Source organism: Semicossyphus pulcher, unplaced genomic scaffold, assembly GCF_022749685.1.
Source record: "Semicossyphus pulcher isolate SPU_LCO1_2020_fin unplaced genomic scaffold, fSemPul1.0.p SCAF_13, whole genome shotgun sequence".
Classification (NCBI taxonomy): domain Eukaryota; kingdom Metazoa; phylum Chordata; class Actinopteri; order Labriformes; family Labridae; genus Semicossyphus; species Semicossyphus pulcher.
The window spans coordinates 8,134,444-8,145,084 of record NW_027211637.1 but is presented as its reverse complement, the minus strand read 5'-3'; the positions used below and the strand labels follow the sequence as shown (position 1 = coordinate 8,145,084).

Here is a 10,641-nt window from a genome sequence, read left to right as displayed (position 1 = left end):
TGCACTAACCCCCAGTGTTCTGTAACGTTAACGGTCAACACCCAGACAGCTGAGAGTCACGTGATGTGACGTGTAACCAGCATGGCGGCGCTGAGCTGAGGTAGCAACTCTACTGGACTGTCACCGATAGCCTGGCTTTCGTTAGCTTTCCTCGTCACCTGCCTATCCGCAGGGCCAGGCCGAAGATGACGGCCTGAGAGAGGAGCGGTAACAAGACTGAGAGATGCAGCAAAAACAACAACGGCCACCACAACAACAGCAGAACTCGCAGTTGAAGGCAGAAAACAGCAAAACCAAGAGCATGTTTCTGTCCAGGGCGCTGGAGAAAATCCTGTCGGATAAGGAGGTGAAGAGGAGCCAGCACAACCAGCTGCGCAAAGCCTGTCAGGTGGCGCTTGGTAGGTGGCATTGTTTTGTATACTGGTTTGCCGGAGCTTTGTGTTTTATGTAGTGCTTTAACGAAACATGTCGGTCGTGTCGGGCTTTTAAGGGGACTACCGACTGTGCTAGCTAACGTTAGCGTTAGCATCTGAATGGCCTCCATCGTCTGGGTAGCTGTCCGTTGACGTTACAGGTAGCGTTAGCTAATTGTGTGTTGGCATCACTTTCACATCTTAATGTTAACTCTGTTATGCTCACATTGTGCCTACATAGAGCCATCATCAATTTCGGCAAGCAAACAAGCTAACAGGTAGCTGTCTATAGCTAGTTAGGACTAGGTTAGCTAGCTAAACAGACCAATCCCTGTGTTGTACGTAGCACTGTCACCCAGCCAAACAGCCCAGTCCTGCTCTTCACTCAGACACACAGGCTACCTAACTCCAGGATACTCTGACGTGCGTGCTTTTCCATTCAACACAATCACGGATAGTGTTACACACAAACGCACACACACACACACACACACACACATCAGGTTGCTCACTTAACAGTGGTATTGCTGTTTATATTTCAGCTTAAGCTGCCCTGCCCAGATGTGTGCACCCACCTGCTTGTCACAATGTTGTTGTGACAACTGAAAAATTGTTTGTTTGTTTATATAGAGTCGCGGATACAGTGGAGACATCAGATAGACTCTTAAATACAATACGCTTTCATTTGAAGTTTTTTCATACACAGTGCTTCTCTCTATGTTTTAACGCAGGTCATTGATAAATTAGGGTACAGGTACAGTTCCTGCTGTTGGACTGCAGGATTGATTGCATTCACATAAATGTCACTGAGAAGTGGCCAAACAAGTTGGTGTGTTTTTTGAGCAGCTTTGTCTGCTCTCTGTCCTGGTCTGTTAGTGACACTCTCTTATTATTCATGATACCGGCAGAACACAACACTCAGTTTTCTCTCCACATCACTAATGAACTCTGTTTTGCGTGTGTCTGCATAGCGTTTGGATGAGCATCCCAAGCTAAAAAACTCCTTGTTTCTCTTATCAAGTATCTAGGCTGTTATGCTGGGGATTGTAGGCATTTTCATCTGTTGCCTCCATGGTTAATCAGGCATGCGGTGGAAAGAGACATTAGTTGTTAATAGTTGTTTTAAAGTCAAACATCACAGTTTAAGCAGATGTCTAAATATAACAGCGTGAATATTATGATACCTCTCTGCAGTTAGGTTCAGTGCTAGTTTATTCACCATGGAGAAGCGAAGTAAGCCGACGCTTTTATTACATGATATGACATGTTATCATTACTATTACAGTGATTGTGACATTTCTGTTGTATATTGCACAAGCTGATCTCCTTAGTGTAGCCTGGCTATATGGCAAGTTTGTGAGAGTTGACTTTAGTATTAATCGCTTCCACTTTCTGGTGAATGAAATTGATTCTGTTGGTCACATCTGGTTGAATGCAGGCCATTAGTCACTGTGTAGCCAAGGCCACAATACTGGGTAGCATGTATACAGCTTTGAACGGATCAATGTGGAACATAAAATGGATTTATTAAGGATGATGGGAATTGTTATGCATGGAAAAGACTGAAGATCTGAAGGAGACTGTTTAGTTGAGACAAATGTGATTAACACAGTCAAACTCTCAAATAAAGTCCTGCTTAGTATAAAATACTATATTTATACCAGTAGCTTACTTTGCTACTGATATAAATATAGCATTGTATACTACTGCAGATTTATGATTGGCCCAGTAATCCCACTGTCAAATACTATCACGCTGCTGTGAGCTGAAAGGGTCAAAGTTCAGACTTGAATAACATTTAATCTGTGTCTCCCTCCACAGATGAGATCAAGGCAGAGCTTGAAAAGCAAAAGTAAGTATTGTTATGCACATACCTTTTCCCCTGAATGAATGAATTGATGCACAACAGTAGATTCAGGCTTTTTCCCTTTCCTTGTGATGTGAGGCAAGAAGCTGGGGAAAAGTTTGCCCTGAAGCAGTCTGCAGTAAACCCCAGCTGCTCCCTGTGATTTGTGACTAAAGTGATTTGCTGCTCTTATAACTGATACTTAGGAGTATATCAGCAGCACTACAAGCAGCCTCCAGGTTATATTTCTACTGCTTCAGGCAAGCTGTTACCTTAACATAAAGGTTAAATGCTTTGTATGAAAATATACAGTTAAATGTCTCTATCTCTGTTTGAGTTTCCATTAAGTTTTAATGGGACTTTTGGTGTATTTTATTTGAACAGTGTTTATAGCAATCTGCAGTCATTTCTTGTTCAAACAGCTGTTTGCTCTCCTCTCCTCCCTGCAGGGACGGCACAGTGGTCCCACCCAGAGCCAACTATATTGAGGCTGACAAATATGTGCTGCCCTTCGAGTTGGCCTGTCAGTCAAAGTCCCCTCGGATAGTGAGCACCTCTTTGGACTGTCTGCAGGTTATTATTTACACACACACACAATCAAACAAACCCAACATCTTTCATATATTTCATGGGTCTTCAGTCTCTTTTTTTCGCTCATGTTTACCCACCTTGTGGTGGTTGGGGGATGAGATCTTGCTACACCTGTTTCACATGTCTGAGGTGCACCTAGAACAATGGCTAAACATTTGACAAACATGTATTCACACACTCCATCCTTAAAAGTTACTTCTAAGTAGCTTTAGGTTGTTGCTTCATTGGTGTGTTCACATTGGTAATAATCAATCGAGTGCATTAAAAGTAACACAAGCACATTCTCATTTATTGCGTTCAATTTGCACTCGTAGTGGTCAGATTTGACTCGTCTAAGTAGCCCTTTTTACACTGCGGCTCTGCCTCAGCAAAGCTCTGCTGTCATGTAGCCTTTACCATTTTACACTGGACCAAGAAACGCCAGCATAAAGCTGCCCCAGTGCTTGTTTTTACATAGCGTTGTGGAAGCAAAACGTGCGTGAGGTATAAACAAACAGCGCATGCTTCAAATACACACACAGTGCTGTTACGCCCTGCCGGCTCCGCTGTTTACACAGATGCCATTAAGCCTCTGTTACGCCTCTGTTACGCCTCTGTTACGCCTCTGTTATGTCTCGTTAAGTATCCGGCGTACAATTAATTTCTTGTGATCTGTGTTTTGTGTGTACCAAACTGTGTACAAATGCAATACTGTACTTCGAAAGTTGTCCTTTAAAAAATGTATATAAAAACAATATTTCTCTGACTCACACACAAAAAATTGCCCCTCAAATATATCCTCACTTCAAAACTCCAAAAATAACTACTGACTAACACTGACCCATAACTACTCAGAGAATTACCCACTCACTGTGCCTTTGCTTCCCTCATCTGTGCACTGTTTCCCACTGTAGAAGCTGATTGCGTACGGCCACATCACCGGCAATGCCCCGGACAGCAGAACCCCGGGAAAGAGGCTGATCGACCGGCTGGTAGAAACCATTTGCAACTGTTTCCAGGGCCCACAGACCGACGAGGGAGTCCAGCTTCAGATCATCAAAGTAGGTCCAGCGCCTCTCTCCACATCTGGCGGCCTTCAGATCCTCCAGCTGCCAGTGTTGTTGTTTATTTGAGGCACATATGCTGATAACAGAGACACTTTGTCATCCAGAGTTTTCAGTCACAGCTCACAGTGGTGTCGACCATTAGTTTCTTTATGTCAATTTAATTGAGGAATTAAATATTAAGTTGAATATTTATGAAAACTTCATTTGTATGCCTTGTCATGGTAGCTTTAAATAGGAGTGCCTTCCGATACAAACAACATTTTTTTTCACAAACCTGCAGGACTTTGTCTCAAACTGGCATACTGCCTGTGTTACACCTTATCAATCTAAAGAGCAGAACAGGTGCATGGATTAATTAAATTGTCTTTCTGGACAGGTTTACTTCGAGATAAGTGTCCATGTCTAGTAATGTCATTTTTGGATTTCAGACAAACTTTGTATGGTTTAGTAGCTTTACTATTAGTGCACACTTTTACAGTCTTTCTCAGACTTTTAACTAATTTCTTCACATTTCCTGCTCCTTTTTGCCGTTTTAAAACCTGCCTAGTGTTTGTACAGTAGTTATGATTCATAACCGCTGCCCACTGAAGCTTCCTCTTAGCGAATGAAATACACATCCTGGTTAGTTTGAGAAGGCAAAGTCTCCTCTGGTATAAAGCACTACAGTTTTATCATTGTTGACAAAAGATTTAGAGGACAGATTAACAACATCTGCTTAGCCTGAAGCAGACCCGAATGTCAGTGCAGTCTGTTTTGACTGACTAATACAAACTTGAACACAATTTTAATTTGACAACATCAAAAGGCAAGCAAACAGTTAAATTCTGCACCAAACATCTTTATCCTTATTGTGCCACATAAGGAGGAACTAGAGTGGTGATTCAGCAGAAGCAGCATCCTCTCAACTCAACATCTTGTCTTATAACTCATGACTTCCTTCTTTCTCTGTCCAGGCCCTTCTGACGGCGGTGACCTCCCCCCACATAGAGATTCATGAAGGCACTGTGCTCCTCACTGTCAGGACATGCTACAACATCTACCTGGCCAGCCGCAACCTCATCAACCAGACCACGGCAAAGGCCACGCTCACACAGATGCTCAATGTTATCTTCACACGCATGGAAAACCAGGCTGTTAGTTCACTTTAACTTTGTTACCGTGCATTGCTGCTTTATATTTATCCATGAAACTGAGGGAGTAATTAAGGTTTCTACTCTGCGATCTGGTTTTGATTTAATTAACTATCCTTCAGGGGGGGAACTTCTGTACATTTACTTTTTCTATAATTAAATCACATCTTTTGCACCACATCTCAGGCTTTGGAGGCTCAGGAGCTTGAGAAGGACCGGTTGCGTCTGCCCCAGCAGAACCCGTCCCCAGTCCCTGGTAATCGAAGGTCCGGCTCCCCACGGTCTGACCGAACGCCTACTCCAGAGCTCCAGAACTCCCCGTCCCCAGCAGCCAGTACTCCAGACCTCACAAGCACCAACACCACCAGTTCCACGCCCCCACCGCCAGCCCCTGACCTGGACCAGGACCAACCACCAGACACACCATCAATCAATGGAGAAACTAAGGATGGCAACGCTCCTATGAACGGAGAAGCAGAGCAAGTCACACCATCAAGCGGTATGTGTATACATGTGCATCCAGCTTCACTTTAAATCTAAAGGTCCAAATCAATTAATATTTTAAATTAATTTTGTTTTCTCTTTATCTTTCATCTGAAGGTCTGAAGGTGTAACTGAGGATTTTTCTCATAACACATTCTTTGATTTCATACTCTTTGTTATTTAATTTAGATTCAGTGTTTGAAGATGAAGGTGCAGAGACACTTCCAGAAGCAGCTCAGCCAGCCGAGGAAGGGGACCAGCCAGGGAGCAATCCAAATCCAGCTGAGTCAGCAGCGACTGAAGGAGAGGAGAAAGAGCTGCAGCCAGAGCAGATACACAGTGAAACAGGTCAGTGCACACTTGTTTTAGTCCTCCCTTTCATGTCTTCTGTCGACTTTGTTGTGTCAATACACTTGTCAACAGTATTTTTCATTCATGGTCCTGACCTGCAAATATCCTCTCTGGCCTCTCCTGCAGGAGGTGAGCACCCAGCGCATCCTGTCACAGAGCAGACAGAGGTGGCTCCCCCCAGAGTCAGAGCAGAGGGGCAGCAGATGAACGGCATCATTGAGGACCGCTCGTCTGTTTCGTCAACAGATATGCTGGTAAGCAGTTTTAATAACGCAAGTTGTTAATCAGTGGTCTGCTGAGGGGACTGCAGCCTGAGTGAGACACAGTGGAAACTGTCAATTAACCCGATAGTTAACCTTCTGCTTCTTGTAAATGCAGTGTTCTTTTGCATTTTAAGTATGAAATATATTGTGTAATTGATGGTTACACATGTATTGCCTGACATAGGCAGTGCTAAACACGGGATTTTATCCATCTTTTGAATGCACAGGTCAAATATTAAAGATCAATAGAGATACAACAGTTTAAATCCACTGCAACAGGAAAGATTATGAATCGTGCCGGAGAGAACCGGTTACTGGGCAAAGCTATGCTCACAGCGAGTAAACATTGAGGAGCAAATAGCTCGCCTCTTTTTTCATAAGGTAACTAAGTGCCATCCATCCATCCATTATCTGTACCGCTTATCCTGTTCAGGGTCGCGGGGGGTCTGGGGGGGTTAACGAAGCAGGGGTTCCCAACCCCTGGTCCACGGACTGGTACCGGGCCGTAGGTCGTTTAGTACCGGGCCGCGAAACCCAACAGATGTCTGTGACATTCCAAACATACGCAGAGTCAGAACCGTCGCATTAGTTGTGTGAAGTGTGCAACCGCACAGGGCCTCGCGCCTCTAAAGACACATCAAACGCAGCCTAATTCAGCTGGAAAAAGCGTGGACCTGGCAACCCTGGCTTTGTATCCCATGAAACGTTGATCATGAAGCCCGATGCCCCTCTAAAGCTCTGTGTTTATCAGTGAAATATATGAACTTCACAGCATATGGGCATGTGACAGCCTGTGGAGACGAAGTTTATACTTTAACTGTGCGCCGAAATACGGACAGATCGCAACGTTATTGATTCCGGTATGAGCATCAAAACACACACAGGTCTGCGTCATATCTGCTCCTCTCCTAACGCCTGTCTCCTCCCCGCGGCATGAAAACTCTGATAAACTCCGGCTCATCTCTATCAGAGCGTGTGAAGACGTATTTTATGCTTTATAAAGGGTTTTCACTGAAATACGGGACAGATCGCAACCCTATTAAGTCAGGGGCAGAGCCTGAGAAACACACACAGATCGGTGTCATCACTGCGCTGCATGATTATAAACTGCTCACTGCTGGATCACATAAATGTGGATAAAATGTTCAGATCACACTATGGATCATCTGTCTGACCCGCGCCGTCCCTCTCGTCTGCTCGTCCCGTATTTAAAACTTAGATACAGTCTCCTCATTGAATGAATACAGACACAATCTGTCTGTATTTCCGTGCCTGTGACTGTGATGCGCATGTATGTCAATGAGCAGAGCTGATTCCCAAGGATTGGGATGAATATCTGGAACTTGCCTCAAGATATTGAATTGTTGCTGACCTTCATATGGAGTGTCCAACACAGAAACACCTGAGATCCACACAAAGTGCTGTTGCTTTTTATGATTTGCTGTCGGTGTGTTGTGTGTAAGTAACACTGTATTTCTTCCATCAGGATGCTGAGGCCCTACAGGGACCCTACAATGCCGCCCGTTTCTCTCACATCCTGCAGAAAGATGCCTTTCTGGTGTTCCGCTCTCTGTGTAAACTCTCCATGAAGCCTCTCGCTGACGGACCTCCAGACCCAAAGTGAGTGTTTTTTAATCCTCTGAATGCACAATAACTTGCAAGTCTGACCTTGTCTTAGTTTGTCACATTTCCTCTCTATATCATGGTCATATTTATATAAAGTTTCTCTTAAGGTGATTCCTCTATGGTAACACAGAACCTGCCACCTAAATCATCAACTCTCGTGCTCCTTGATTTGCTTTTGGTATTTTACCTGGCAAATTATTTTCATCAGGCTCCAAAATAAGTAAAGATGCCTTAGGCTTCTGCATAGAAGCTTCTGCACAGTGCTCCATTTCAGGCTCCACAGGTTGTTTGCCCTTTTCCATCGCGGTATGGTTCTGTCATCTCTTGTTACTGTAACATTAGATCATGAAGCAGTGTGAACAGGCCACAGTAAACTGAGCCCAGTGGAAGCTCACAAAGAAACCTTTCATTTATTCATTTAATAAATACTACTATTAAATTGCATTGTACCAAAATATCTTGTGTTTCCCTCAATTTAGAGTACACTGGAAATGTATTGATTGTTCATTTAGGCTAATTCATTTCTTTTGAGCATGTTGCTGTACATATTTCTCTTCATAACTACTTCAGTTTTAAATACCCTTTTTTATATACCCTTGCAGTGTTACTGATGTCCATATAATTTCTCTCCTCTGCAGGTCACATGAGTTGCGGTCCAAGATTGTGTCCCTGCAGCTGCTGCTCTCCGTGCTGCAGGGCGCTGGGCCGGTGTTTCGCACTCATGAGATGTTTGTCAATGCCATCAAACAGTATCTGTGCGTGGCGTTGTCCAAGAATGGTGTCTCCTCTGTGCCTGAGGTCTTTGAGCTCTCTCTGGCTATCTTCCTCACCCTGCTCTCCCATTTCAAGGTCCACCTGAAGATGCAGATTGAGGTATAGGGGAAAGTATTTATTGTTATATTTTTTACTTTTATTTTAATATTCATGTAGCTTCAGCCTTTATGATTTAAGAGTCACATTGATGTTTTCTTCTCACTCCGCCTCAGGTGTTTTTCCGGGAGATTTTTCTGACCATCCTGGAGACATCAACCAGCTCCTTTGAGCACAAGTGGATGGTTATCCAGACACTAACGCGCATCTGTGCAGGTACCACTGATACAAATTTCTCAAACGAAAACAAATACCAACAAGTAACCAAAGTAATAAATAAACACATCATGCTCTTAAAGTGATGTTTTTTGCCATTCAGAGACACATGTAGGTGACTTTTATGTCTGGTAAATTAGAAGATGATTTGCTGTTGAAGCTTAAATGAATGACCACTTAGAGTGCAAGGGATGCTCGGCTCCTCGCTTCTTGTGAATCTAAAAATATGACATTAATTTAATCATTCATTTGACAGATCTGCCTCTTTTAATGGTCAACAGTGATCAAGCTCAGAATACCAAGATGGTGGGCCAAGTTAAATCATCAATGCAGTTATCTAAGATGAATAATTGTAAAGATGAGGAGGGAGACAGCTGACTTTGTGATAACTGTGGTTGTATAAGGATTAGTTGTAACGTTTTTTCATTGCTCACCTTTTATACACTGATCAGACATGAGATTAATCTCTACAAAAATGGCATATTCAGTCTGTTTTATACTTTATCATAAACATAATTTATTAACAGAATCTATTTTCTTTCTCAGATAATGTGATGAGACTCATGTGATTTTAAGCCGTGCATTTAATCTCTGTCTTCACACTTATGACGCTCAAGCCTTTCTGTCAATCAGACAGCATTAGATTCAGCATTTGAGGTGTCGGAATTCTATTTACAAGTCAGACCTAAAGCACTTGCACTCACTGGCCACTTTATTAGGTACACCTTGCTAGTACCGGGTTGGACCCCCTTTAGCCTTAAGAACTGCCTTCATTCTTCGTGGCATAGAGTCAACAATGCTGGAAACATTCCTCAGAGATTTTGGTCCATATTTACCTGATAACATCACGCAGTTGCTGCAGATTTGTCGGCTGAACATCCATGATGCGAATCTCCCGTTCCACCACATGCCAAAGGTGCTCGACTGGATTGAGATCTGGTGACTGTGGAGGCTATTTGAGTACAGTGAACTCATTTTCATGTTCAAGAACCCAATTTGAGATGATTTGAGCTTTGTGACATGACGCGTTCTCCTGCTGGAAGTAGCCATCAGAAGATAGATACACTGTGGTCGTAAAGAGACAGTACTCAGGTGGGCTGTGGCGTTTATACGATGATACAAGGCAGGACGGATCCGGGCTTTCATGTTGTTTACGCTAAATTCTGACCCTACCATCTGAATGTCGCAGCATAAATCGAGACTCATCAGACCAGGCAACATTTTTCCAATCTTGTATTGTTCAGTTTTGATGAGCGTGTGCAAATTGTAGCGTCAGTTTCCTGTTGTTTGCTGACAGGAGTGGCACTCGCCGTGGTATTCTGCTGCTGTAGCCCATCTGCTTCTGCATACCTCGGTTGAAACAAGTGGTTAATTGGGTTACTGTTGCCTTTCTGTAAGCTCGAACCAGTCTAGCCATTCTCCTCTGACCTCTGCCATCAACAAGGCATCTCCGCCCAGAGAACTGCCGCTCACTGGATATTTTCTCTTTAAACCCTAGAGATGGTTGTGCATGAAAGTCCCAGTAGATCTGCAGTTTCTGAAATACTCAGACCAGCCTGTCCGGCACCGACAACCATGCCATCAAAGTCACTTAAATCACTTCTTCAGGTCGTCTTCACCAATCCACATGCCTAAATGCATTGAGTTGCTGCCATGTGATTGGCTGATTAGATATTTGCATCAACGAGCAGTTGAACACGTGTACCACATAAAGTGGCCGGTGAGTGTCTGTTGCAGCCTATAAAATCCTGAGGGTTTGAGAAAATCTGCAATTCAAGTTATTATTGTAAATACTTTAACTCTAAC

The 10,641-nt window shown here is 43.4% G+C and overlaps 1 protein-coding gene across 1 annotated transcript in view; it reads left to right on the top strand.

Annotated features, from left to right (window-relative positions):
• The first annotated feature begins 108 nt into the window (after positions 1 to 108).
• arfgef2 (ADP-ribosylation factor guanine nucleotide-exchange factor 2 (brefeldin A-inhibited)) overlaps positions 109 to 10,641 on the top strand; it is a 31,917-nt gene continuing 21,384 nt past the window's right edge. Inside the window, exons 1-11 of the mRNA XM_069659683.1 lie at positions 109 to 398; positions 2,235 to 2,265; positions 2,709 to 2,832; positions 3,744 to 3,890; positions 4,850 to 5,029; positions 5,213 to 5,525; positions 5,699 to 5,857; positions 5,987 to 6,114; positions 7,610 to 7,743; positions 8,388 to 8,622; positions 8,736 to 8,835. Of these exons, the coding sequence (XP_069515784.1) occupies positions 224 to 398; positions 2,235 to 2,265; positions 2,709 to 2,832; positions 3,744 to 3,890; positions 4,850 to 5,029; positions 5,213 to 5,525; positions 5,699 to 5,857; positions 5,987 to 6,114; positions 7,610 to 7,743; positions 8,388 to 8,622; positions 8,736 to 8,835 (1,726 nt within the window). The 5' untranslated portion in view covers positions 109 to 223. The remainder of the gene's footprint in view (positions 399 to 2,234; positions 2,266 to 2,708; positions 2,833 to 3,743; positions 3,891 to 4,849; positions 5,030 to 5,212; positions 5,526 to 5,698; positions 5,858 to 5,986; positions 6,115 to 7,609; positions 7,744 to 8,387; positions 8,623 to 8,735; positions 8,836 to 10,641) is intronic.